The following is a 27922-nucleotide window of genomic DNA, read 5'->3' on the forward strand; positions in this document are numbered from 1 at the left end:
CGGACTGCCCGACATTTTCATTTTCATTTTCATAACCGTAAATTGTTGCATTTGGCGTGGCGGCAGTTGCCATGACAAAAGGTGTTCATATATAACAACAGGGATCAAGGGCTGGCCATTTTCGCACGGAAATTGACCATTATGCGGACTGTTGAAACCAGAAATGTGGTAAAAGTCCTATTTCAAGTACTTGTACTCCATTAAATAACCATTTTATTTCATTTGAAGGGCTTAAATTGTAATAATGGGTCTTTATTTACCTTCATTTTATTATTTAAATTGTAATTTTATTGATTTGCCGTGCCACTTCCTATTGTTCATATATTTACTCTTGTTACCATAGTCTTTGATATCTCTCTTGCCTGAAAGGTTGTTGCTATATTTCCGATATGAGTTTTATCTTATCAAAGCTATACGAATTTAGTTTTAATTAAAAACTCGGGCCCATAAATATGTTAATAAAATATTAAACAAAGTATAATCAAAGTTATTAGCTTACAAAAACTCTCCAGTAATTTCAAATAAAATAAAACACACTTATTTGACTATTATTAAATTCAATTTTTAATTAACACCGTATAACGGTGTAGCAAAGATCAACCTTGAGGCAAAGACTACAGTTTTTTGGGCTCTATTTTAAAGACAGGTAACTCAAATGTATAATTATTAAATATTATTAATTATTTAAGGTGGGGATCACTTCTTCATAACCTAATTTTTAGTATCCTCAAAGACCTGGCGGGCCAAACTACGCATAACCTTGCCGTTGGCATTCTTGGGGAACTTGTCAACGAAGATGACGCCGGCATTCAAGTGCTTGTACTCCACCACCAGCTTCTGAGCCACATGCTCACAGATCTTCTCGGCACTAATATCAGCGCCCTCCTTCTTGATGATCAAAGCTCCGGCAGCGTCACCATATTTCTCATCCCGTACACCCACGACACAGACATGCTTCACCTCCGGCAGCTCGGCGATCACCTGCTCGATCTCATTGGGCCAATAGTGCTTGGACTTGTACTTTAGCAGGTCCTTCTTGCGGTCCACCAGATACAAGTTGTTGTCCTCGTCAAAGTAGCCCAGGTCGCCAAGGTTGATCCACCCGTTCTGGATAGTGGCAGCCGTATCCTCCGGATTCGCCAGATAACCCTCCCACTTGATGCCAATGTCGATGAGAATCTCACCCGTCTGATTCACGCCCAACTGCTTTCCGTTTTCGTCATGGATCTTTATCCTCATTCCAGGGGCCAGTCGACCCACCGAACATTCCAGTGACTGGTCACAATTGATGGTAACCACACCGGTTTCCGTGGTTCCATATGAGAACATGACGTAGCAGTGGGGCATCAGATCCTGGGCGCGACGCAGCAGAGCCAGCGATATCCAGCCACCGATCACGAAGGAGATGTTCAGGCTCTTCAGGCATTCTGGAGTGGCCAGGGGGCTGGTGTATAGCTCGTAGGCCTGCCAGGGAGCCATGGCTAGGCAGGTGACCTTGTACTTGGACACTATATTGATGGTTGTTTCTGCGCTAAAGGGTTTGCTGGACAGGATGCGGGTGAAGCCGCAAATGAGATTCATGACGGTAATCGAAAATCCAGTCATCCAGTCAATGGTGGCACTGGTGTACAGCACATCGGTGCTGATGCACAGCCTGCAAATTAGATTGGGTTAAGATTGAAAATGAGGAACTGTATGCCTTAACACTCACGAGTTGGTGGTGCACACGTGGCGGTGGGAGAGAGCCACGGCCTTGGGCAGGCCAGAAGTTCCGGAAGAGCACAGAACCACGGCGGTTTGGTCACCACCATTGACCAAGGCAGCGGGTCTAAAGGTGATCGTATGATTCAGTTGAATATAATAATTATTTATATATACAATTCCTCTGAACTCACGCATAAATCTTCTCGGCGGGATGGGGCTTCACCAGATCCTCAATACTAGTCACACCTTCCACGCGACCCGTCAGTGTGATCAGCTTGGGGGACCACTCTTGGGTAATCTCTTTGATCTTCTCATAGTCCGCACCATCGATGAACATGATCTTGGGCTTGGTCACCGAGTACAGACCCTTAATGATGGCCGGCTCCCGGGAGTAGTTAACGGCATGGAAGGGCGTGGCTTGGAAGAAGCAGGCGGTGGCCAGGGGAATCACGTAGGTGTTGGAATTGGCGATAATGCCGACCCTATCCTCTTGGGTCAGGCCCTCGCTCTTGAAGTACAGGGCAATGCGGGTGGCATAGGCCAGCATATCGGCGTTGGTCAGCACGGTTCCATCGTCGTCGTTGATCTACTTTTATATAATCGAGCTCATCAGACCCTGCGTTTCCTCTCCCTGGGAGGTAACTCCTTCGGCACCTACCTGAATCACATTGGTGGGCCAGCACTTTAGCGAATTGAATATGACCTGGCCAATGGAGGTGTTCGGATCATAGAGCGTGGCCCGGGGCACGCCACTCCATATTTTTGTCTCCTTATTGTAGAAGGTGGGAAAAATTGCCTTGGTCGGCATTTTGCTAGTCCAATTTGAATTCGCTTCTGAGCTTCCATTGCCAATGCCATTGTCTTTTTATATTGCCTTTGGGGCCGGCAGTTTATCATATCAATTTCACACTTAATCAAAAATTTCGACGAAAAAGAGTCCAAAGTTTATCCAAAAACTGAAAGCCAGATTAGTTGAAGATTCTTGGCACTCACACCATGGAGTGGCAACATCAGCTGATGTTTGTTATGCTGGGCTTCCGTAATCTCCGCGTAGCACATATTTTTAATTTCCGTTTTAAATGGGAGTGACTACCATATATTTTAGCGACATGGCAACGGAGCGTTCCGGGAACGCCTCCGAAAGGTAAGGTGAGTGATTAAGCCATGAGTAGGTCGGGAAACGCTCCATGTGGGGTCTGATACACCAAAAAAAATTGTTCTTTGTGATTGTTTTCCTTTAATCTAAATCTTGGATAAATTTATTAATTAAAAGGGAAAGATTTCTTAGAAAATAATCAGGTAATGCTCATATGCATTGCAACCTCGATATTTATATATTGTAAAGAAATAAGGTTCAAAAGTAATGTTCTTTAAGCTTAAATACTAATTCTTAATTTCAATTTTAGGCAATACATTTATATATTTGAATTACGTTTATGTAAGTAACTGACTTTAAGTATTGAAAATATCAAATAAACTGAAACATTAAAGTGTATCAAATGCATATTCTTCGCATCTATTTAAGCCAAGTTCATGCCATGTATGCACTTTAATTTTACCCCGTGCTGCTTTCAAATCGCTCTGCAAACTAGTTGGCCTTTTTAAGTGAACTCCCCGCTGAAGCAGCATTTTATTATTCTTGCAATATTTTTAGGGGAGGCCAAAGCCACGCCCTGTTGCACCATTTGCATTGTGTGGGTGCGCCGGGCGTTCCAAAAATGCGGATGCCACCTCCGAAAGTTGGCGGGAGTTCAGCAGCATGCATATATTAACATGAAATTACAGACAGAAAACGGGCAAAAGGCAAGGCGAAATGGCTTTAAGAGTTCCTGAATTTGTTTTTTGGGCGCAAATGCGGAAAATTCAGTGAGTGCAGCGGACAAGATGCTCCCGATTGCGATGCAAATGGAACGAGGGTCACTTCCGGTTTGCAGCATCTTAAAGCTTTAAGTCCTTAGAGCTTGACACCAGCAGTAGGATGCACATGCCTTCGCATTGATTGGCGGTTTTGGGGTACTTCCGTTCTGGCGGTTTCCCTCAAAGTCGGTCTCTTTGCCCATTCAGGCGTGACATAAGCCGTCAGTTAATAATGCGCATTATAAATGAGACAGCCACACCCCGGGTGCATCCAACTCCCCAGGTCTCTCCAGATCACACCGCAAACTTGTCGGATTGATGGGATACCCGGATAGCCAGGCCATCTTAGTCATCGCAAGCCCGGTGTGCCAGTTAATTAATTAACATCAATCCAGTGCGAACTATTGCATAATTGAGTAAACAGTCGATGCCTGATAAGAAAAATACTATAATACCGGAACTTATCTGCTTACGGCATTATTTCTGAATGAATATATTGAAGAGGGCCTGATAGCTGGATAACTCTAGACTGGTGGGTGATAACTGGTAAATCTGGATAACTGAAGTGTGAAACTAATTGAGTTATTTGCCTGATAGGTGAGTAAAGAACTTTTCTACACAGAACAGTGGCTAAGGAAAGTGTTGTCAGAAGGAAATGAGACTTACAGCAAATTAAACGTATTTAATTCAAGTTATTCATATGGTTTAGATATTTTAAATAAATTATCTAAGAGCAAAGATAATCGTACTTTTGAATTCGACTATAAAAATTAAATGGATTAACCTTATATTTCTCTTGAATATGTAAGCTTTATTTAAATTTCTAGATGATTTCATAATCTCTTAAGAATATATATTGAATAATTTCTAAATTTCGTTTTAGATTAATATGTACTCGATCTTATTTTCCCCTCTTTCTCACTCTCTGGCATACTTCCCATCACTTTCTGTCGCCGCGGCCTGCGGTCATCGTCCCTGACCTTAGACACACACAGACCGAGGGTTGCAAAAAATAAACCAAAAAAAAAACAAAAAAAAAAGAGAATCACAGTTGAATTTGCGTTCGGGCGTTATCACGCTTATCACACTTGTTGGTGCTCCGCCACGTGTTCGATGTCTTTCGGTCTGTGCAACTGTCATAAATCTTGCATACGCCCCGTGGGCATGCGCGGTTGCTGTTCCATTGCCAAAGTGTTTCCCAAAAACATCGCACCATTCATAAATCCAGGCGATGTTTCCTGGCCGGAGACTCGGGATGCTGCTGCTGCTGCCAAGGACTGAACCGGGCCAACAGATTGCTGTCTGGGGACTTGGCTAAGTTCAGACAGTTTGCGGTGATTCCTTCGACGAGGCGGTTGCAAGCACGGCTCACGAGTGGCTCGTCCTATCGCGGTGTTAACTAAGGAGAGAAGACGCCAAAAAATACTCGTATGCTGGCTGGACGACGACGACCAATGACCACGAATTAGCCACAGTTAAGAGGCTCTAACGCATTGCCCAACTAGCTGGCCGGGAGTCTATGCGGCTGGAGTTGGCAAAAGTTTCGCTCAAGTGTTGTTAAGTGCTGCAAAGTTTGCCGTGATAGTTAAGTGCGCTCTCGTAACTGAAACTCGGCCGATTCGGGTTGCCTCACACGTTGGCATTTTCCGCATCCACAAGTAATTTTTTTATATTCCGGCCCGGGATGCCTGTCAAAATGTTTTGGCCCCAACTTTTCGTACTGCTACTGCTGCTGGCCCCGCACAACAACAATTGAAGTTTTGACAACGAAATTTAGTTAGGCCGCGGTTTCATATATATTTTTTTCCTTCTGGCTCGGCCTAGCCCTAGCGTGGAGGTCGTGGCAAAAAATAGTTTCGAACTTTTTGCAGCCTTTCGATCCTTGTTTGGTTAACTACGTGTACGCAAGCAAAGTGAACAGATTGAACGTGTGATGTGAATGGTAAGTGCAGCAGATGCAGTTCAATTTCTGTGGAAAAATTCCGAATTTTTCTCAGGTTTCCCTCTCAAAAATACAATACAGAAAAAAATGAGAAATATACAGTTTGTTCTTCGTCAAAACTGATTGACATTGAGTGAAAAGACAAAAGGATTCTTGTGTATCAAAAGAACAAAAAAAAAAAAGCATTCTGGATGAAGTTGCACTGCTCTCAAAGTGCCAAGAAGCATTTTCTTGAATTAATATTGAAGTTAGGTAAATAGAAATTGAAGGCTTCTTCCTACTAAATTTTTAGCAATTAAATTGAACAACAAGTTTGTGAACTTCTCGGTGTAGTGTTTGGTTAAAGTATTTTAAGCTTGAGTATTTATGTTACTCTTATTTTTATTTCCTCCCTTTTTTATCAAGTTCATATTTCCATTGATTTCAAATTTCTCTCTTAGTTCCTTGCCAAGTCCAATTATGTCTGCTTGCAAATGGCCTAATTGTCATTAAGCCAAAGCCAACTGAAAACCGAAATTTTCAAAGATCTGACAGCTTCTCTGTGGGGTCCTTTGTTGGGCATTTGCATGTACCTTTGGCAAAATGTGTTATACTTGTGGTAATTGCTACTTTATTGCATCTTCGTGTCCCCATTACGAAATGGACACGAGGAGCCCCCAAAGAGGAGTCCCAAAGGGTCGGACCCTTATTGGGTATCCATCCGCATCCGTTGGCTCTCTTAGGGGCATAAATATGCTCACAGTTTTGGGACAGGGACACATTACAATACCCGAGAATGTGCGTGTCGCATCTATAATTAAGTGAATATAAAGCATCCTGGGGGGCATGGCATGGCCCGGAACACAAGGAGGCATTCCAAGCCTCCCACATATTTGGCAAAACATTTGCACCAGAAATTGAACATGGCGTCCTGGTCGTTCTGGTCGCGGAGAATGCCCTTAGTTATCTGTGAGTGGCATTTACCATTTCATTCCGGTTGAAAGGGTATGCAATCAGACATTTTATGGAGACACTTTTGATCTTTCACCTTCTGAGGAAATATTCACTGAGGGAAAAACTTTATAAGATCATTTCTAGATAGCAAAATCTGTATATATATTATTAAGGGATTAAAATAAGGGAGCTTGTTGATTCCCTTTCAAATACAAAATTATTTTCTTGCGTTTTCTGAACAATTTCAATTGATTTTTAACCCCACATCTATTTACCATTTTCCCTTTTTGAGTTTCCTAAAAACTGCAATTGATTTTGGCGGTGCCCGTGTGCTTTCAGCCATAACCTTTAACCAATATTGTTCGCTTGGCCTGGACAGACTGTGCCGTCTGGTATTTTTGAAATATTTCCTCGAAATGTCAATACCGACATTCTCCCCTCCATTTCGGCCAAAACATCAAAGGGACCCGACCCGCTTGGGGTACTGGAGTTGGTCCATATAAATGCGGACAAAGCCACACGTAGCACAACACACATGGCCAACAGCAAGCTTGGCAAGTCAATTAAATTAGCCGTAATATACGGCAAATGTTTGCCTAGTTACTGTTGCTTCACCGCCACCAGACTTGGACTCGGACTCCGCCTCCGCCTGCTCCTTTGGCTCCTGGATCTGGCATTGTCCTTGTTTGCTCTTGGCTGCTCATGAGTAATATGCACACATAATTATGAAAAATACACAAAGCACTTGGCCGAACTACAGTGAAGTCTGGCTGAGATCCACGCTGCTTAAATCGAGGTCGAGTCCTTATTCTGTTTATTTTCATATCTGGCCTACGCAGTCCTTTGTCTGCGGAAGTCCTGCCTTAAAACAACAGCAATACATCTGGCTAAAAACAACCACCGCCGCAGGACAAATAAAATAATTACTGCCCGGGCAGTAAACACAAATTTTACTGGTAATAAATTTTGCAGACTCTTAAATATAATTTACGTCCAACGGCCCATTTAACACTGATGCACTGCGTCATCTGTGGCTAAATTATCCAATGATTGAGTTTCTTAGCCTGGATAAACATCTTAAAGGATGTCTGATTAATGGAAAACATCAACCTGTCTGCTCTCTAATACAAACCGGAATGCATTCACCTCAAAAAGGGAATGGTTGTCTACTAATTTGAACCCCAGGGTCGTCTGAGTATTTGTAAGTGTCTATAAGCCATTGAAACATTTGCCGAGATCTGCCGACGATTATTCCCTTCGAGTGGCTTGGATCCGTTTGTATCTGTGAAATACTTTCTAGGACACCAGAAAAAAAAGAAACAAAACACTTACGTAAAGAACAAAATCTGCGATAAATCCACAGAAAGCCGAAAGGAAAAAAATACGAAAAAATATACGAATGGAACCATGAAAATTATGGGCAGCCATATTTTTGCTTGCTGGTTTTTGGCCCATTTTGTTGCCTTCTGCCATTTCTGTGGCCTAGACGACGACGAGGACTAGGACGCACAAGGCAGAAGGCACGAGCTTAAATAAATAAAATAAATCAAAAATGTAAATCAACACTCAAATGTCGTACATCTATATATGTACGTATGCGGCTGGGATAATAATTTGCACACACACAGACAGACAGGATCTGGATATAGTAGTTGATGGCAGGATATATGGATATCAGGATATATGTGAGGGTAGTGGGGGCAGACTCTACTCTCATTAAACTCGCCTCGACTGTATGTGTGCAGTCGTCCGTTGACTTTGCCATTCTCTCTGTGTGTGGTTTGTCATTTGGTGTCGGTCTGTAATGAAAGAAATCATGACAAAGCATTCATTTATGGCCCAAGGAACTGTTTGGATTTCGAGTGTCAAAGAAAATATTAAATTATCCAGGGCACACAAAAGGTTCTAACGAAGCATTTATTTTGTTTTATTTATTATTTCTTTGTCAGTCCTGCCCTCGTAGCAATAATATTGAGCAATAAATGGCTCAATCATTTACAAAATAAAATTCATGGTGCTCACAGTTTTCTAATGTATTTGAGACCGAGACAAAGATAAAAATCAAATCGAAGCAATGGACTCTTTCAATTATTTATGTATGTTTGCTTTAAAACTATTCGCATTTTTCCTTCAAAACTGCCTCTGGAATATTCAATTAAAGCACATCGTTTCTTGTATCTTGTCAGCAAACATACTCCAGGCGAGCATGGAAAACCCTTTGACGAGTCTGAAATGGATCAGAGTCTTTACTAAGGAATACTCAATTGTCCTTATACTTTATGTAATTCCGTTCCATCATTTTGTGTGGGCCAGCCAGCCCGCAGCAATGTCCTGTTGCCGTCCTGCTGCCACCTCTTCATTTCATTTGACTAACTGAAACGTGACACAGGTTCCATCCTTCTTGGACTCCTTCTTTCACTGGCCACCAACCTGTCTGCCCGTGTCCAGTCCCTTGTCAGGCAGCCGGAGGAGAACGACTGTCTGCCGGCTTGCATCGGCACATTTCGTGCCAGACTCTTTCCTCGCCTGGATCCTTCTTCTTACAGCTGTTTATAATTCCAGGAGGAATCCACTTCATTTTTATCAGCATCATCACGGCATCTTGCATTTTTGAAATGAAATTGTCGTTCCATTTCTTTTGCCGCCTCACTCATCGTCGCCATCAGCATCTTTAATTCCATTGCGTCTTCCCATTTTTTTATCTTATTATATTTTTTCATTTCTACCTTTTGGCAGCGGCTTGTCATTTAATTTGACGCCACATTAATTCAGTGCTTCTTGCTCTTTTTTGGTCAGTTGATATTTGCATACTTTCTCCTTTTAATTGCTTCGTTATGCGACGTGCTTGTATTTCCGCTCTGCATGTACCACCCGGCGTATACGCAATGTGACAGGCTCGAGCTCGAGCTGCCCGGCTGCTTGGGGAGGTGAAATAAAAGTTCGTCTCAAGTTGATATCCCATAGGTAATTAGTACGTAATCAGCCAAAAGTTTCACCACTCCCAGTTGTCCATTTTCCCAATTTAAGCGACGCTTAAAGTACATTTGAATGGATGATTAAACACCGAAAGAAAAACGAGTTTTAGCTATATAATAAAAACCTACTGAAGAGAAGGTTCCTTAACACAAATAGCTTTAAGCTTCAGCACTTGAAAATTTACATTTATAAAAAGATATAGGATAGGATATAAAGATAAAGATAGGCTTAGGTTAGTTTATAAATATAAATCATATGGTGTCTATAACTATTAAATACCTTTGGCTCTTACTGTAAAAATAGTTTACAAGCAACGGTTTTCCAACTAATATATTTATCATTGTCACAATTGTTTTTGGCTAATTTAGAACAGACTTTAAATCTTTTTCACAGTGCAAATGCTGTGAAAATAGTTTCATTTTCCACTTACCACTTGCACTTCAAAGTGGAACTTTGGCTGGCACGCTTCCGGATCTATTCCCCTGCCCCATTTCCACATTTCCCCCACTTCACAGCCTCCCGTTTCATCGGTCATTTTGCACAGTTTTCGGGGTTGGCCTCTATTGTTTTGATTTCCGCTGTGGTGGCTGCCGGAGTGCTTCATGTCTACGTCCACGTCCACGACCATGTCGATGTCGATGTTTTGGGTTTCGGTGCGGCGAGGCGAACCGAGACGAGGCGGAGGCCCGTGTGATGCTTCAATGGCAAACAATAATAAGCGCCTTCTGCATCTTGTTTGGCCGTTGTCCTCCATTCATCCATCGCTTTGTGTCCAAGGGAATAGGGAATGAAGTCCAATGGTATGGATTTAGAGCTCCATTTGGCAATGGTTAGCTAGGAACACCGCAAAATCGAGCTGTTCAGGTTTCTGTTTGCCTTTGGGGGCTGGTTAAATTGGGCAGACAAACTTTGTTCCAGGTCCTTTATCCTTACCAGTTTATCAGCAAATGACTACAGTTTAAGTCCTGCAATTTAACTATTTTGTTTTTAACAAAAAAAAAAGAAAGAACCTCTGGAAGTCTTCCTAAAACCAAATCATTTCCAATTCGCTTTGCACTCGAAAACACTTTTTTTTTGGCAAATGAAACCCTAACGAAGCCAACAACGCTTGGTAGTCAAATTCAATGACCTTTCGCTGTATATAAATATATAGAGAACATATATATTTTTCCCAAATTGTTATTCGTTTTTGTATATCTCTGAATGCGTGTGGGCTGCCCCGAACTAATTTTTTGTTTGCCATAATTTATTTGGACTTGGCTGGAGTTTTCAGTTTTTCCATTTACAAAGTATGTCTATGACACATTTCAAGGCATTTTCCGGCTGGTTTTGCTCTGCTGTTTTCTTCGGCTTTCACCATTTTCCTTCCAAATAATATATATAGTATATATGCAACTTTATGAAAAGGGAAAGAGACTGAGAGCGGCTAAGGGTGAGGCGGTAAAACAACTATTTGGCACGTTATTCGGTTAGACTTTTCTATTATTTTTGCAAATTTTATTTCGGTTCCAGAACTTGGCAAGCAAAATTGTCGACAGCCGTCTAAGTGATTTTGTTTGTTTGAGAGAAAACCGGAGCTGACCATGCACTTGGCAAACGCTCCGCCGGACTTTCATTCGCTCAATAGTCATTGGGGAGCTGGTATTCCGACTGGAAACCCGGATCCCGCATTGATTGCTGCTCCATGGCCTATTATACTTAAGTGCTTATCATAATTTGTGTGTGGAGTCTGAGGTCTCAAGTCTCCAGCCCAGGCCCATCTTGCCTGGGAGTGTAATTCCTTTCCTCCTGTCGTGCATAAGTCGCCTTAGCGTCGACAACGGGAATCCCCCCGAGAATCGGGGGAAATGGATTCTGCAGTTGCCGGAATAGAAGTCGGAGTGGAAAGCTGAGAAGAAACAAAGAGCACAGGAAAAGAATGAGAAATGTAATACACTTTAAGGCACTTGGGACACTCGGAGCGTCTCCTCCGGCTCCTCACTTTATTTTGAAGACACTTTAACTTTTATGATTCCATATTTCATACTTGTTCCGAGCCATTTATTCGCATATTGACGCCCACGGCGATTTGTTAGCTTAATAGGATTTATATTTGAATTACTTTTTCCCCGCGTTTTTTTATAAAGTTTTGGGGGAAAGGGAAATCCGCTTTAATTAGCGGCAACGGAAATGATTTATTGATTGGTCATGGCAAGGGCAATGGCAATAAATTTTAAGCCATGTTGTAAAAAAAGAAATAAGTGAAAGCTTCAACAAAGCTATTCTAATATTAAATATTTGTAATTTTTTATGTTGTTTACCATTATTTCCCTTAGTTTAGAAAAAACTATAAACACATCATGATAACAAAAAGAGCAGCAATGTGATTTTAATTTTTTATATAGCAAAACATGGCACAAATTTAGTGAAAAGGATTAACGATTTAACGATGAAAGCTTTGGTAACTTTTGCATTCAATGGCAGCAATAAAAATAAAACCATTTCTAGACTCAATCAATTTACAATGAGATTTTTCGGTTGAATCAATTCCCGCTAAAGCATATTTAATTTGTCAATACTTGTGTGCATATATTTTTAGATCTCTACATTAAATTAAATAAAAATCATCTGAGAAATCCTTTTAAAGTGCCATTGAATCCAGTTTCATATCGCAAAGCCATTTTGTGGGATTTTCAATGTCCCCAAAACCAGCTGAAAACAAAACCCAAAAATGAACTTTTAGTCCCAAAATTCGGTTGGGAACAAGCTCAGCGGTGATGGCTATTTTGGATTACTGTCTCCACGTTTTTCTCTCTTGTTTTTTATTTCTTTTCACTTCTGTTTCATCCCGTCACCTTATCGTCCTCGTTTCTGGTTTCTCGCTTAAGCGATTTGGTATTTGCTTTGTTTATCTCTTGTTTCACAGCCTTAGTGTCCCTTACTTCAACTTTAAGGATTTTATCGGTCCAAATCCTTTGTGCGGGGCTCTTTTTTTATTTTATTTTACAATAAGCAAAGAATCCAGACAGAGGACGTCGAAGTATTAAATGAATTCAGTTGGATGTATTCATTGAGTTAATATTATTTTTTCTTCAATTTGTTGTCCTCTTTCAACAAAGTTCGGTGCTGATTTATTTTCACATTTTATTCAGCAGTTTCTCACACTTATGAAGGCTTTTTTCACTCTTTTAATGCTTTCCTCGCTCGTTTTTATGATATCCAAAAATTCCATTAGTCTGGATAAAGTTGGAGGCACATTGATTGCATTTGTGCAGTAGTGAATATCTTGAGGCATGGTTTAATATTTGATTTCCTCGATTTTATTACTTATTCTAATTTATTTGCGATTCTAATCTAAGCGCAAACAAATAAAATAAATTCGAATTTTCGTGAGGGAAATGGCGGAAGTTTTTCACACAAAACTTAACTTTGCACTTGCGTGCCACAGGATTTAAGTATGGAAATCGGATTTAAGGGCAATAAAGTGGGGTGTGATGATGGGTGTGTCGAGGGTTGTCACCGCAAATGCCAAAGCCAAACAGCAGGGTTGCCACCCGCAGTGTCGATTCGATGCCAACATGGCGGATACGCAATATTTTCGCATTCATCTTCATTTTTTCACATTGTAGTGGCATTTACTTGGCGTTTTTTATGCCTTTCCTCTTTTTTCGGATGTTTGCCCTTCGTCTTTTTTAATATATATGTTATATAAAGATGTATATGTATAAAGCATGTGTATATTTAAGTGCTTTAACACCACAAGCTGCGTTCTTTTGGCCTGTTTGTCTACGTTTATCTTGTGGGCCCTTCACCGATCAGATTTCCTTTCGCAATCTTAATACTAGAAGCCGCAGAATATTGACGGCATATCTACCGCATAATGTCACCATTTATTTCCTGAACGGAACACCTACGGCGCGAGCGTGTGTCATTTAAATATGTTTAATATGTAAATCGAAATAAATAAATTCCCTTAGCTCTTGACTTGAGTTGTGTGTTTTTTTTTTAGGAATTTTGTCATCGGGTCTGGCTGTACAACTGGCCATGCATATTGATTGGCTTATTTTGGGCCTCATTACAGGCCTTATTGAATTCGTCCTAATATTTATATATTAGGGATGTCTTGGCCACCCTTTCGGCACCACTTTAGGCACTGCATTGCATACTTATCAGTCGAGTTGTGTCAAATTCTGTTGCAGACTTTCCGCTAGCTAAGTGGCTTTCGGACTGGGAAAGTTCTTGGAGTGAAACTTTTCGCTGCCAATTTGAATGGATAATTCGACACAAGTTTCGGGTCGCTGTCAAAGCCAGTGCAAAACTTTACTGTCTGCTGTCGTTCTACCCTGTATTTTTCTTTTCGTTTCATTTTTCCCTCCCCATTTTGCTGTTATTTGTACTTGTTATCAATAAATAATTCATAAATAGACAGGCGTCTGCATGTGTTGCCAAGAGCATGCCGCATTGATGAAGAATAAAAACACATTAAAATAAATCGGAAAATCCGGCGACAAGCATACATATTAGGGATGGCAATATGTCTCTTTGTATTTTTATAAAATGTTGATGATATCAACAAAGCAAAATTTATATTTGCAAGTATCTGTGAATATATTATTTTACTTTGACCTTTGGTAACTAGAAATTGGCTTTTATGAAGATTTTTAATATTTAAAAGTAATATCATCATACATTGTGGCTTTCATTTATTAAAAAAAAAAAAAAAAAAAACAAAATTCATTGATACTTTTTAATAAAGATTACAGGGTCACATTTTTTCCTTTATTTCTTTCGGTGGGTAAAAATGTGACTTTTATATGATACATAAATGAATATATTTAATTAAGTGATAATCTTGGTATTGTGTTGAATGAGAGTTTAAATTTGATATTATAAGACCTTTCTGACAAATGTACTTTTTTTCGATATTCATCCCTAATAGATCTATTTTTCCTACTAGTGTCGCTGACATACAAGCACATAAAAAAGTCAAGAGACCACATTTCAAATTAGCACACCCTCACATACACACACACACACATGCCACAAAGGGGATTCCCATAAAATATAAAATAAAAATGCCGCCACAAGAAGCACGCGCATAAATACCAATACAAATGCGGGAATAATGCAATATAATAAACGTCAGGAGCAGAAGTTGAAGCATAGGGCAAGAGAATACATAGGGACGAAAACAAACCGCAGGGCGATGCCGAAGGACGAGGTCCTGTGTTCGGGATCGGAGTGCCTTCTGATTGTGTGCTGATAACCCTTTTTCAACTTTTTTCGACGCAACAAAAAAACTCACACTTTATGCATACTGAAGCTCGTATGAATAAATATATATACACGCTTAAAGCTAAACCGCGCTAAATCCAATTTCGCTAACAAGACATTGTCACTCAAAGCGAGTGCGTAACCGCAGGACAGAGTTGGGGGGTCGAAATCCCTAAGGAATTTTCGTTTATGAGTGTGATCGAAGGCAGTGACATTTAACCCACGAAAACCCTTGTTTTTGCGGTTTAAAAGTTGCGACGTCGAACAAACGATGATTAAGCCACTCATAAATATGGGTATTAAATCATGGGCACCAAGTAACTTTTGTTCTTGGCAGACAAATAGCATCAAATGCCTTAAATTTATAGGATTCAGGAATACTAAACTACTATTTATTACTTTCTAAAGATTAGAATTTCAATTATAAAGACAAAGGATTCATTTAAGTTATTATTTGATAATTCAAATGCACCTAAAAATTATTTTCCCAAACCTTTGTAGCATTTACTATTACTATTTTACTATTTTGCGTCATTAAAAAAAATATATAATTATTAGCTCTTGTCATTTGTTCTCAAAAAATAATGTTAATATGTAATAATAGGATTATCCCTTGGCCAATTCTCTCCGTTATAGTTCAAGCCAGAAAAGCAGAAATCGTGTAAACCCATTTAAGCCAGACGACGACGTCAACAACAAATTCGGGGCTTAATCCGCCAGCTTTCAGGCCACATCCCCTCATTAGTCTGAGGAGCAGAGCCAGGAGCAGAAAGAAGAGAAGGAGCACAGGCATTTCTTGTATGTCCTTTACCATATAGCATATCCTTTGCAGCTTGCGGATCAGTCACTTGTCTGTCATCGTCAATGCGGCATCCGCAAGCCGCAAAATCTGTATAAAGAAATGCCATAAAACGCCAACCACAGTCGCGACACCCGCAAAAACGTCGAAATGAACGAAAAATGTGGTTATAACATTTGGGCGCCGAAATTTACCGCCACTCGAACGCACACACACACACCGGATGGCTGTTAACATAATTCATTTCAAGCGCCAACTTGAACGCAATGTGCCTCAAAATTCCTGGCCAAAAGACTAACGACTTTTAATTAAAATATTCCAGAGGGATTAAAAAGATTTTGAACTTGGGAATTTACTGATATGGAAATGGTATTTAAAAGGCGAAATTTATTGCCCTGATGGACTTTAAGCCATTTGCAAGGGAAGAAGCCGAAAAGGGAAGCTCAACGGTTAACAGAAAAAAGAAAAGAACAAGTTAAAAAATAGGGAGGGGGATTTTCACTTTTCGCAGCCACACACATGATGACTGCTGTAAAGTAGCTCATCTTTTAGGAAAAGCCCGGCAAAGCGGCAAAGCCAGCTAATGGTGTCACCTCGCAAGGAATGGCAAATTAGCGAGGATTGCGCACTTTTTGTCACGAATCAGCTTATGGGGGGAAAGAGATGAGCCGGGAGGTGGAGGGAGGCAGGAGGAGGGACTCCATTCAGGTGGGACAGACACCTGGACGATGACAGGTGGCAGCTGTTGACACACTCCACATTGCAGCCATGTACAACATGTCGTATAAGTATTTTAATTAAGCATCAAGAGGCGCACAAAAACACATGAAGAGCAAGTTTCGCGTTTTAATTAAGACCCACTAAACTAAGAAAGGCGGGGGAGGCCCGGCCGCCTCCTAGGACCTCCTTAGACTTTCCCTGCCGTCGCTCTGGGGATCGGAAACTTTCCATTTAAGCTAAACTCACAGTTAAAATTTAATTTACTTGGCACAAACTTGCGGCGGCAGCTGCGCTTCTAGAATATGGACGGGGCAAGAAAAAAAAAATAACAAAAATACCCCGCGAAAAGCGTACGCGGAATACGTATACGTCATGTGGATTACTCATACGCCGTGTGCGCGCATTTAAGCACCCGAGATGAGGACGCGGATGTGGATAAAGCCGGAGCTAAAATATCAGGCCACCGGTTCCTCGGGCGACAGGTGGCGGCGACTGGAACAACAATAACAGCAGTGGCAACATCGACAACAAAAACATGCTGACACACTCACACACGCAGGATACACACGTCCAGGCTCACCAGTTTCCGTTGTAAGCCAAAAACGTCCTTAAATTGTTTGCATTTAAACGGCACTCGACTCTCGCCACTCATGCCTCATGCCTCATGCCTCGGAAAAATGCCTGCATATATATGCGTATGTGCCATCTGGATATTTATATTCGGCCTGACCCCCAGGACCTCGCTGGGAATATTACAACATTTTATTTATCTGCAGAGCATAAAAATATTTTTAAGCTGCGAGTGGCAAACAACCAGATGAAAAATAACGAATTTTCTCCATTTAGCAACTGGATTTGTGGAAGCGTTGGTGGAAATGTTTTGAAAAACAATTATTACACAGCGGCACAAAAGAGTTAAAAAATAATTCAATTTGAATAGATCAGAAAAGGGAACACTACTTCATAAATAGGGTTTAATCCCATTAGAAAAATATTCTCACTGATAAAAACTATTAGGAAATATATAGTTTAAGTTTGATTTCAATATTTTCTCTCTGTTTCTGAGTTTGGGAAAAATAACGTAAAGAAAACTTTGATTTAACGAATAGCGACAAAGTATCACTGATGAGGAGAACAAACTTTGCATACTTTTATCAATCACAACCGGAGATTTGCACGCTGCTCAGTTCGCGTTTTGTGGTCGTGCCATCTGAGTCTAATATCTGAAAGTTCTCTGTTTCCCTTTGCAACCATCCATCCATTCTCGTAGTTATTTAACTTTGCTCCTGCAAATACTTACTATTACTCCAAGTACAGCCATTCCGCCTGCGAAGTCAATCAGTGCGAGCTGGGTGCGGTGAGCATCCCGATTGCCAAGGAATGCCCTCTTCATTAGATTTGCTGGAGTCTTCCTCCTCGGTGTCCTTCAGTCTCCTGACTATTTGCTGAAATTGTGTTTTTGCTTCACAATTTGATTTAAGCCAAGCACTTTGGGCATGGCTTGTGTGCAGCACTTGGAGTTCGAGTTGAAAAGCAATAATCCAGGGTGGAAAATCGATTGTGGAGTTTTTTCTTCTGCGGAAAGTGTAGTGAAATTTTGTGAGAGAGTTTATACTAAATTTAGCACAATAATTGGTTTGTTTTGTTTGTAATAAACTACTGTTAATAATGTGTCATTAGACAGTTCAAAATTTTAAAGGGAAAATATATAAAAAAGAAAGAACACTATCTCTGGGAAGTAAAGTTCTTTATGTTCTTTGGTATGCAAAATCTATCAAAACTAAGCCAAAAAAGCATTTATTTTAAATCGAAAAGCTTTTCTGTGCTTTATTTTATTGCTTAATAACCTAATAACTTAATGGTTTACATATTTAAAGAATACAAATTCTTTGGAATTGAGATAAATTTTGCATACATGGCGTATACTTAATGTAAAAACTTTTTCTTAAGTATACGCCATGTAAGTCTTAATAAAGAATAGTGGGCAAAAATATTATTTTTTATTTTATTTTTATAAGTTTGCATACTCAATTTAATATTTAAAAGATTAAAATATTTATCAATTTATCAAAATTTTAACGATGTAACCCCTTAACAAATGTTGAAAAACTCGATATTCGGAAATGACTCCTTCAATGAATTCTAATTGAAATAACCCTACAGAGGGTATACAAATATATACTTTTTTTTGAGGGAATTGGGCAAGAATCTGCACTTCATTTCAGTAAGTATTTCTACGTGACTTTATTGCTCCCAACCCGGCGGGAGTTAAGTGTACGTGCACAAAAGATGAAAAATGTATCAAAAAGAAGTCAAATAAAGTAGGTAAGCAAACAAATTCAAACCCAAATGGATGTCGGCATGCCAGGAACATTTTGTGGTTCAAAGAGTTTGAGCACTCACACGGAAAATCCACAAAAAAATAACCACCGGATGGATGTGTCGACGCTAAGCGATAATTCATTTACCTGCCTTTAAGGCTAAATCAAGATTTCAACAGGTGACTGTATTTACTCTGCCTCTCGCAGCTATTTCCAATCTATATGCAGTGTAAAGCGAACGTGTAAGCATTGTAAGTTAAGCTTCAGATAGCTCACCTGGCAAAACGAGGGGCCGGGTTACCAAGTCACTCAACGACCTCTTTGCAAGTGCAACAATTTTCCATCCACTGCATTGCATTGCCACTTCCACGGATAGCTCGGATGCTGAGTTTCCGCTCTGCTCATATTGTCACGTGATGTTACATCGTTAACGGGGATTTATGCAGATTTTCCATCCAGGCAACAAGTTTTTTTCCCCAGCTCTATCGCAAAGAATTAGTCAGAGAAAGCTTCTTTGCAGCTCAGAGAGCATTTGGGATTTTCTTTTGACCTTAAAGGTATAAGAAAACCCTTAAATACAAGTTTATTCTTGTAAAGAAAGCTTTTTAACAAAGACATATTTAATATGAAATAAAGCAAGATAAAGATAAAGCATATTAAATATTAAAAAATTTATAAATTTTGGACAATTTTTCAAAATTAAATTTGATTTTTTGCTGAATTTGTTTCCAATGCATAATTCTTTATTGATTAAGACTTTGATTGTAAAACGATATGTATTTAACCTTTGTCATGCATTGGACTTACCACCAAAGAAACCTAAATATAATATATATCCTACGGACATTAAATCGATATTTTTGTTTGCTATTTTTTTGGATAAATCAAAGTTTTTCAAATATCATAACAAAGCCAAAAATGCATTAATTACAATTCAATTCAACTATAGATGTAAACAGCAAGGAGGCCACGAACAGACTGAGGGCCGCGCAACGGCAGCGCCTCTATTTATAGTCGCCGAGAAAAGAGAACAGAGAAAGTGAGAGCAGCAAAGATAGAGGTATCTCTAGAGATAGGCAGAGAGAAATAGAGAGCCAGAGAGGTCAGTACGACGGCAGTGCCTGTATTTACAGTCTCCCAAGAGCAAGCAAGAGATATGTTTAGCGACTCGGCTGTTGATGCTGATTAGGAATATATCTACTTTATATAGGTTTTCATTGCTTTGTAAACTTCTGACTAAAATTATTATAAAAAGGCTATCTTAAGCATATCCTCTACGTAAGTATACACATAATAAAACAGACATAATTAAAATGAATTTAAAAGCCATGTTTATTTAACATCGAACCATTGGCACATACATTCTGGTTTTCCCTCTGAGGACGACCATGGGCCACATCATTAGTTTTGCGTGCAGGACTTCGCCATATCGGCCACGGCACGTATGAAAATGTGCCCTCTTAATTGTCCGTCTGGCCAGGGATAACTGCCAGCAAATTTGCGGCCGTGCGAATGTTGTGATTTTCCACAGCTTGGCCAGGATGCCGAAAAGTATGCCCGGGAAAATACGCTCCGGGAAACTTGGGAGTCCTAAGTTGATGGCAAGAATGCCGGCTTCAAAATATATTTGCTGTGACTCGGAGGACATTTCCCCGAATGACAGGGAGAGAATGAACGACGACTCTGAGCCGGAGGGCGTGTCGAGTGCAAAGTGTGTATAAATAAATCAAAGTTTGTTTAGTGACAGACACTCTCTGCACTTTGATTTGCAGTGGTTCAAATTTCCGCAAGCCAAATGGGGAAAAAATGAGCTCCAATTCAAAGGGCCTGTGTGCAGTGCAGCATTCAAAGGCTGTGAGGCTGATAGGAAATGTTATGAATGTGCAATCACACAGCAGTTGCCACAATAAAAACGGCAACCACACACACATGTGTGTACGCCCAAGGAAAGCAGGTGACATAAAACGGAGGCGGCAGAGGTGGAGGAAAAGCCCAAGGAAAGCCCCCAACTGGCAAAGCTTAAGAAATGAGAGAGAATGGAGAGAAAGGTGAAGCACAGAGAAGAAACAAGCGGCAACAAACACAATGAACCTTGCCAGCGGATATTAAAACTATTTTACAGCTGCTTTGTGGCAGTCTCCTGCCCTTTTCCCTTGGCTTTTCCCCCGGCTTTTCATTCCAGCCGCTCCTGCATGCACTTGACTTTTCACCATATGTGTGTGTGTGTGATATGTCTTTCCTTTCTACCCGATTCTCGTTAGCCGTATGGGTATATTATTTTCCTGCGGATGTGTGCAACAGGCTGAATAGTTGAATGTAAAACGGAAGTTGCCAAACCGCCATCTTCAACGGTGACATATTATAGGAAATTGTACCCGAAAGGAGGAAAAAATTCTAGACAAAAACCAAATGAAAAATTAAGAACTAATAATTATAATATTTATAAATCAAAAATATACTTAAGGAGAAGGACAGTATTAGAAGCCTTCACTATATAGTCTATATTATTTGACTTAAAATTTATATCCAGTTTAAAGTTCCTTAAATACCCTTCAAAATAATATACTACTTAATAATATAAATGAGTCATAAATCATAGAAAATAGCTCAGAAAAGTTACCTAGTCTCCTGTTTAATATTTTTAAAAGTTAGACAACAAGCTTCCTGCTCATCGTTTTCCCGAATAAAGTTAGCACATTTTTTCCTATTCGCCTTGGTTGTTTGCTTTTGATTTTAATTTATGATCCGTGCAATTTGTGAGCTGCATTCAGGCGCATGCCCTACGGCAATATTTTCACCCATTCAAAAGTTATTATGTTTGTTGTAGGGGCTCCGGTATAAACTATCAGTGCTCCCAGTTCCTAGTGTGCCTTAGATGCCAACGGAAGAGCATTTATTTATTTTACACTTTTAAACTTCGACAGTGAGTGGAGTCTCTGGGAAGCGGCGGAGAACGATTCAATTACTGCTGCCCCAGTGAATCCATCGCACAATTCAGGGTTAGTTTAGTTCTCCGGATTCCCATTCTGGACGTGGCTCTCCGGCTCTTGCCTTTGGCCAACTCTTTGCCCGCTTTTATGTGTTGTTAACACGTGTTCAAATCATAAAGCTTTACTCGTTTTGAATATCCTTTATGGCTTGCACAGGGCGCCATTGTTATGCAATGTCTTGATAAATGGCTTTTCAGAGCCAACTCTGTGGGAGCCTCGAACGCCTCTGAGCCCGCTTTACGGCGAGAGCGTGCCAAGCCCTTTGTGAGTGTCTCAGGAACACTCGTGTTTTTGCCCCCTGCCAGGAGCAGGATGAGAAACAGGAGAAGGACGAAACCGGAACCGGAGGAGGACACTGCATATTTGCATGTCGGCCCCAAATTGTACCCTCACGTGTTTGCATTCCCCAGATGTCCGCCTTTAAATGGTCTGGCTTTAGGAGTTGCAAGTCGAACCAATGGAGTTTGCAGTTCCTTTCAGAACATTTAATTAACGCTGGGAATTCTGGTTTTGCCATTGCAAAGGTTTTACTCCCTCACCTTTTAGAATTTAACTTAGACCTTGTTCATCTGAATAATCGGTGTTACCCAAGAGTATGGTAATGTCTTCAAATCACAGCATTCTCTTCGAGTTTCTTAAACTTTAAGATAAGGAGGATATTTAATTAAGGGTAAAGGCTTTTCAAATGACTCAAGAACAGTCTGAATCTCTTTCGACACATTAACCTAATTGGGTTTTTCTATTCGTGAGCTCCCTTGGCTAATAAATTGTTTAAGGATTACATGGATACTTAAAATTGTATCCGGGCATCTTCATCTTTGGCACGACATCTTCTCCTTGCTTACCTTTTTGGCTTTGCCTGCTTCCTGGGACGCCGAAAAGGTGCTCAACTTTGTGGGCTCAAAATGGGACGAGGCCTAAGCCCCAACAACCTAAACCTTTGAAATGGATTTTTAATGTGTGAGAAGGGGACAGACGACCCGCCCACCTGGCCATGGTTCAGTTCCTCCGTGCTCGTCGCCGAATTAGATTAAATATTTTTCGGGCGACATTTTTGGGGCGAGCATCGAGCAGGTGTAGGATCTAACTTTTGGGTTTGCTGCTGTTTGTCGTCGAGCTATTAACACCTTGGCTTATTGTTAATTAAGCCTGCTTGCTAACTGATATAATCCTTTATACCCCCGTCCTCTGGGGCCAAACTTGATTTGTCAACTCGGTTAATTACTGGTTTCGAGAGCTACTGCTAAGACATTAATGGCATTAATTAACTGATGGCTTTAGGGCTTAACCAATTCAGACACACTCAACGACTGTCGGACATGGCTACATGGGCCCAAAATTGATGGCATTTAAGCCAAAACTGGGGCTAATTAGGAGCTGATTAAATGGATTGGAAGAAAATAGGCGGCGGCATTCCAAATCTCTCAGTTAAACGCTTGCTCCTACACAGGGAAATGTCGTCTCTCAAGTTTTAATGATGAAAATCCTGGTGTTTCTCTTTTTTATAATTTTGATACTAATGCCTTAATGGTAAGCTTCTGACCAAGCCATGGCTTATCCCTAGCCAAATCTCAGCTTAAATACTCACATATTCCATTTACATGATTTTGTCTGTGTGCCCAGAAGCCTCCACCTCAAAATCCAGCTCGTGTCTCGCTTTCCCCTGACATCTCTCGGCGGAAAGAAAATATGACAAACACAAAGTGCTCCCGAGCATGAGCTGAGAAAAAACAGAATGTCATAAAAATACACACACTTGTGCCGGGGACACATCCATACTTATACGTACATAAGCTGGGAGCTGGGAGCAATAAGACAGGTTCCATAAGCCAGATGCTATATGTTATATATGCTGGTCGGGATAATGGAGAGGCGGCGGGCGACGCGTCGGAGCAGACAGAATAAAATCACATTTTCGCAGCCAAAGCATTTATGATCCATTATGCTCTTAACTAACGGCTCCGGCTTTTGTTTTTGTCCATAAAAAAATAGCAACGAAAATAATAGGGCGATATGGGGGTGTGCATACAAGGTCAGATTCATCGTTATATTGAATGGATGAAAAGCAGTCTAGAATTTACAAAGAGACTTTTACAAGAGCGCTATCTTAAAGTTGTATATGTTTTTCTTATGAGTTATATACCTTGGAAAATGTTAGCTTAATCTAATAAATGGTTTTGATAGATTCATCAACATTTTCTTATGCATAACTTTTCCTAAAGTTATATTTTCTTTTTTCTGATTTCTATAAATGTAAACTTAATCTCAAAATTTATTTTAAATGTCATTACATAATTTTGCAATTTAACTTTGAAACAAAAATAAAAATCAATTGTACTAACAATATAATAATAATAATAATAATAACTATATTAGACATTTAATAAATATTTATTAATAAACTTCAATGCTGTCATTTTACTTTGTTTAATCTTTATTATATTCTTTACTTCCAGAGAATATATTTTATTTAATAATATTATTATAAAATTCCTTTTACATTTTCATACGTCTTCATTGATTGATTCCTTTTTTCCAAACAAATTAGTAAAATATGAATACTTTCCATTGATCCCTTTGAAACCCCATTCAAGGACTTTAAATTATATTTCCTCCTCGTCCGATAGGGTTATTTCAAATATATGTCATCCGGAAGCTACACATTCCACATTGGACATCCGCAGTGTGGCGGTGCATTGAAGATGTCAGGCATTCCGGGCGAGATATTTGTCACATGGCAGGAACGAGAGCTGGTCTGGTGTGGCATGGTGGGCTAAATAAATAAAATAGCTGGGTTGCAACGCATACGTATTTGATCAAATTGCAGTCACTTGTCCGCACGGGTGTGTTGTGTTGTCTGGTCTGGCAGTGTGCGGGTTTATTGTTGACACATTTTTAAGATGTACCCTGAAATATGAATACCAAATATGAATGCCAGATGCGAAGGCACTAGAGAATGTACAAAACACGTGGAGGCGAAAGTGGAGATGGATGGGCAGAGTGGTTGATGACACGGCAAGGATATGGATGACATGAAGGTGGCTGTGGGTGTGACACTTGAGAACAAAAAACGCTTAAGTGGTTCAATGTCTAGGGCCAGAGGAGCCCGTCATCCCTGACACCCGTTGTCTCCACGCTGACGTTGATTGTTGAGCGATAAGAGCGTTGCCCTAATGACACTCTGGCCCCGACTGGGGGAGGATGTCCTTCAGTTGATGGCCCCATAATCGGCTGAGTGGAGAGCACATTAATGCATCAGATTATTATGACTGCATATATATATTTATACGGCACTGTCGGGGCCGATTTATCTTTAATTCATGCCCTGCCATGACCACCCGCCGCACACAACCGCATTAATCATTTAATTGTGACCGCGAAATCCCTACCATATTAACAATCAATTAATGCAATTCGAATAGTTTTTTTCATCCCGCTATCGGTTTCTATATGGGCACCATATGTTATTAATACTACTTAATCCGATTTGAACAAAAGTAAATCAGGAAATAATAAAAAAAGAGCTCATAGATTAAAATATGTTTTTATTCATTAATCCTAATTCAATTAATCTGCCTTAATGTGGTGAAAAAGTTTCAATTTCACAAACCTTAACCAAAAAAAAATATTTAATCACAAAAGCACATGTAAATTTGTTATGAGATTATAGGAAAAAGTGTATACTCTATTTATATTTACACAATGCTGAATCGCATGAATTGTATTGAAGTTCCGCCAATTATTCAGACCATGTGATGCAATTATTCAAGTGTTATGACCACTAATTGTCCGTTTTGCCAACGCTTCAATGGACTTTAAAATGTCAATTGTGTGGAAATTGCTAAATGACAAAACACAAAAAGGCATAGAGTAGTGAAAGGCACAGAAAAAAGTATAAATGAGCAATGAGTATATACAGTATTTAAAAAACAATAAATCGCAATGAAAAACACATGTAAAGAGATAACTAGCTGTGAATTAGAAGAGAAATTTCACACAAAAAAAAAGCGCAAATATTCCCATTTTAATGGCATGCATTCTTGCAGATTTTAATTAAATCACTAATTACGCGAACACAAGTTTGCATTATTAGACGACCACCGCAGTGTTAATTCCGTTCAAATATGCTGAAATTAATTAAATTGAACTTCATACTTTATAGGGACAGTGCAATATTCACCGTATTATATATATTTACATATATACCAGCTAAATAATTGATGCGAACTGAACAATTTCATGTTGTTTTCCACATCAAAGCATATGTAGCCGCACATTCCATGAATTTTATTACGTTAGGCAGTAGTTTTTATGTTCAAGTTAATGAAATTAGCATTAGCTGGGATAATTAGTATGCTTGGAATTACTGATGATATAGGTTTCTTATTTGTTTAGATTACAAAATATGGATGTATTATTCTTTATGAAGTTTAAGAGTACTAATTAGGGTTACTTCCAAACCAGGTCAAAGTTTTAGTATACAGTTTATAAGTTAAAGTTATAAGTTCAAGTTCAGTGAGTAAAATTCCTGCTAACAACTCATCTAGAGCAACCTGTCCTTTCCATTCACATTTCTATTCTCTAGCCCCATACAGTCAGACATTTTCAAAGATTCAGCCATACAAGTCATTCCACAAACACTGCCTTAGCAGCTTAAAATTCAAGTATATCCGAAGATTTTCAAAATACCATGTTTATCCGAGGTGATGCAACGCGCGGTGCTCGTGGTACGGGTACCATTCCCCAGGTGCCCAGCTCGATGACCCCCTATGTGGCTGCGGTGAAACGTGGTCCCTACACGATGACTAATCCCGTTTATAACAATCCAAATCCCAACTTGGTGGCATTCGATGGCCAGGTGGCTGAAACTACGCAGAAGCACACCTTTAATATCAAGAAGCAGACTCTAAAGAGCAACTATCGCCATCACCAGCGTCTAATCCCGGTGGCCATAGGCAAGCAGTCCCTGTCGAAGGCTCGTTCCAATCTGGTGACAAATCAGCAACGGGAGCTGTACCGCCAGCACCGGGAGCGGATGAGTCAAGTCAAGGGTAAGGTGAACACCTGCCTGCCCCCGCCAAAGGTCGTGATAGAGGGGAATGGGATGGAACTATCCTACATGGAGATGCTGACCGCTCTCTACAAGAAGAGCAACAATACGCTGCGCACCTTCACGAAGTCACCGGAACGCCTGGCGGGTGGCAGGTGGCGCAATGCCACCTTGGCCCGGAACAAGGAGCAGCGGCAGCTGGAGAACAACAAGAAGTTCCACAAGGGTGGCGAACTTTTCGATACAATGGCTGCAAAGTCAAAGAAATCCGAAGATTCATTTAGCTACGAGATCCCGATGCACGTCCTCCATCGCTACGAGAATCTGATGGATCAATGCGATGTGAGCGTTTTATGCAAGCTGCTGCGCCCACAGATCTATCTGGACATTGATGTGCCGGACTGTCGCCTGCAAGGTCGGCTCGCCATCCAGCTCTTCACCGAGGCCTGTCCTCAGATCGTCCTGGAGTTCATGCGGGTCTGCACACGCAAGCGTACCCGTTCCATTGCCTTTACCCGCGCCCTGTCACCCATCTGGCTGGAGGGCAAGATTGAGATGAGCCCGGAGCGGAACAAGGGTCTAACCAGCATCGAGCATGACTTCGAGACGCTTAACCATGGCGTGGATGCAGGTATCCTTTCGTTCCCCAGTCGCTATGTTCGTGCCTCAGCCGGCTCTGCGGTGAACTTCACCATTAGTTTCAAGCCACTGTCAACGCTAAATGGTCGCAGGATTGCCTTTGGCAAGGTGCGCAAGGGAATGCAGTTTCTGGCCAAGATTCAGGATGCCGTCGGACACTTGGCCAACGGTCACGAGAAAATTTTTCTAACAGACTGTGGCATCCTATGAACCTAAGTCAAATTAAATGTGGAGCTACATTATTGTAAATAAAATCTTTAGAAGTTCATCTACTATACGTAAACAGTTCGTCAAAATAAATTCAGTTTGTGAAAAAAATTAATTATTTATTTATTTTTATTATTTTTTTTTTTTTAATTTATTTCTGAAACCAACCACATTTTTAAATGCGACTAAAAATAAGACTTTCTTTAGTCTAAAATTATTTATACCATGCAAGAGTATAAAAATAGTCTTTATCATAAGTCTAGCATACATGGCGTATACTTAACTTGAAAATCCATAAATTAAGTATACGCCATGTTTGTCTTAATAAAGAATAGTCGACAAATTAAGAAAAATTAAAGAGTTCCAGTTCAAAAACAATTTAAGAAATTAAATTAAAAGATGTAATCGAAAATTTATCATAAATAAGCTTTAAATATACGATATTTATAAATATTTTTAAATTTAATTTTTTTCTCGATATCAAAGTTTGAAAATCTCATAGCTTAGCCAAAAATGCATAATTCAATGCAT

General features: G+C 40.1%; 3 protein-coding genes across 3 annotated transcripts in view; 2 read left to right on the forward strand and 1 right to left on the reverse strand.

Annotated features, from left to right (window-relative positions):
* Positions 1-540: 540 nt before the first annotated feature.
* Positions 541-2512, reverse strand: LOC110181065 (uncharacterized). The gene is made up of 4 exons (XM_020948739.2): positions 2363-2512; positions 1896-2290; positions 1712-1828; positions 541-1654 (listed from the first exon to the last, which is right to left on the reverse strand). The coding sequence occupies exons 1-4, from the start codon at positions 2510-2512 to the stop codon at positions 712-714; spliced, it is 1605 nt and encodes a 534-aa protein (XP_020804398.2). The 3' UTR covers positions 541-711.
* Positions 2513-4778: 2266 nt separating this feature from the next.
* LOC110178001 (uncharacterized) overlaps positions 4779-27922 on the forward strand; it is a 43901-nt gene continuing 20757 nt past the window's right edge. Inside the window, exon 1 of the mRNA XM_086829101.1 lies at positions 4779-5503. The gene's annotated coding sequence lies outside the window, so the exon portion shown is untranslated. The remainder of the gene's footprint in view (positions 5504-27922) is intronic.
* On the forward strand, positions 5541-27502 carry LOC110178006 (uncharacterized). The gene has a single exon (XM_086829102.1). The coding sequence runs from the start codon at positions 26186-26188 to the stop codon at positions 27392-27394; it is 1209 nt and encodes a 402-aa protein (XP_086685228.1). The 5' UTR covers positions 5541-26185; the 3' UTR covers positions 27395-27502.

The sequence above is a fragment of the Drosophila serrata genome, unplaced genomic scaffold, assembly GCF_035046125.1.
Source record: "Drosophila serrata isolate PLE 108 unplaced genomic scaffold, ASM3504612v1 contig_184, whole genome shotgun sequence".
Lineage (NCBI taxonomy): Eukaryota > Metazoa > Arthropoda > Insecta > Diptera > Drosophilidae > Drosophila > Drosophila serrata.